General features: G+C 42.8%; 1 protein-coding gene across 1 annotated transcript; it reads right to left on the reverse strand.

Annotated features, from left to right (window-relative positions):
- Nucleotides 1–228: 228 nt before the first annotated feature.
- On the reverse strand, nt 229–1,197 carry LOC116913711 (olfactory receptor 11G2-like). The gene has a single exon (XM_032918008.1). The coding sequence runs from the start codon at nt 1,162–1,164 to the stop codon at nt 229–231; it is 936 nt and encodes a 311-aa protein (XP_032773899.1). The 5' UTR covers nt 1,165–1,197.
- Between the last annotated feature and the right edge of the window lie 337 nt (nt 1,198–1,534).

Genomic DNA, 1,534 nt, shown 5'->3' on the forward strand with positions numbered 1-1,534 from the left:
TATAAGGAAAATATTTAATTGGGGCTGACTTATAGGTTCAGTGGTTTAGTCCATTATTATCAAGTTGGGAACATGGCAACGTAGAGATAGAAGACTGACTTCCAGGCAGGCCCACACCCACAGTGTCACACCTACTTCAGCAAGGCCACACATCCTTATAATGTCATTCCCTGGGCCATATCTATCTGTCTGTCTTCTGTCTTTTGTTTGCTTAAAATTCCAACATTTTTATGTTCTTAAAATCTTCTGCAGGGCATGTTTCATATCTCTGTTCCTCAGACTGTATATCACGGGATTAATGAGTGGAGTAACCACAGAATAAAATAGAGTCACAAGCTTCTGCATTCCAGCTGCATGTTCAGATGTTGGGCTCAGATACATTATCATCACTGAACCATAAAAGAGTGAAACTACAGTCAGATGAGACCCGCAAGTGGAGAAGGCCTTTTTTTGTCCATCTCTTGAAGGAACTCTAAACACAGCTCTCAAGACCAATATATAAGATCCCATGATGCAGATAAAAGGAATAAACAAGAGCATAGAACTTATAATTGCCCAGAAAACCTCCATCAATGGGGCTCTGGAACAGGCAAGGGCCAACAGGGGTCCTGGGTCACACAGGAAGTGGTCTATAATTCTGGACCCACAGAAGGACATCTGGGAGATGATGGTGATGGGAACAGGGAACCAGAGGAAACCAAGCACCCAGCAACTGATCACAAGGATGTTGCAGAGGCGCCTAGTCATGAGGGCAGGGTAATGTAGAGGCCTGCAGATGGCAAGGTAGCGATCAAATGCCATGACTGCCAGGAAAAAGCATTCTACAGAACCCAAGGAGAAGAAGAAATAGAACTGCAGGAAGCATCCAGAGAAGGAAATGACCTTGCTGTCAGAAAGAAAGTTGGCCAACATGTTGGGGACTGTGGAGGTGACATACCATATCTCCAGGAAGGAGAAGTTGGCCAGCAGGAGGTACATGGGGGTCTGGAGTCTCTGATCACAGACCACAGCACAGATTATAGAAGCGTTACCCATGAGAGTAAGGAGGTAGACAGTGAAGAAGAGCACAAAGAGGAGGATTTGCTCCTCCCTGGGGCAGGGGAAGCCCAGGAGGATGAAGCCAGTGATGGTGCTGGAGTTGCTGGGGCTGCTGAGGGCTTTCATCTGCTTGTGACCTGTGAAAGAACCAGAAATTGTTGAATATTCTAAGAATAGCTGACAGAGTTTAATTTTTGCCAAAACAAAAACAGAGTAGCTTTCTCACCATCAACTAATTATTTCTTATAATATTAAATAAATTTACATATTGTAAATTCAGGCATTACAATATTTATTATAATTTCTAGGTATTTTTCCAAGCACTGGATATTCAGCAATGAATAGAACAAGTTTAAGCCCCTATTTTGTGCTTCATAACAGCCACTTCTGTTTTCTCTTCCATTGGAATAAATAGACTAGGTTGACTATTTCCTCGTCAAATGCCATTGCAAGCATAGACTGATAGAAATGGTACATCAAGGAGTATTATTTTGGG

Source organism: Rattus rattus, chromosome 12 (genome assembly GCF_011064425.1).
Source record: "Rattus rattus isolate New Zealand chromosome 12, Rrattus_CSIRO_v1, whole genome shotgun sequence".
In the NCBI taxonomy this organism is placed as follows: domain Eukaryota; kingdom Metazoa; phylum Chordata; class Mammalia; order Rodentia; family Muridae; genus Rattus; species Rattus rattus.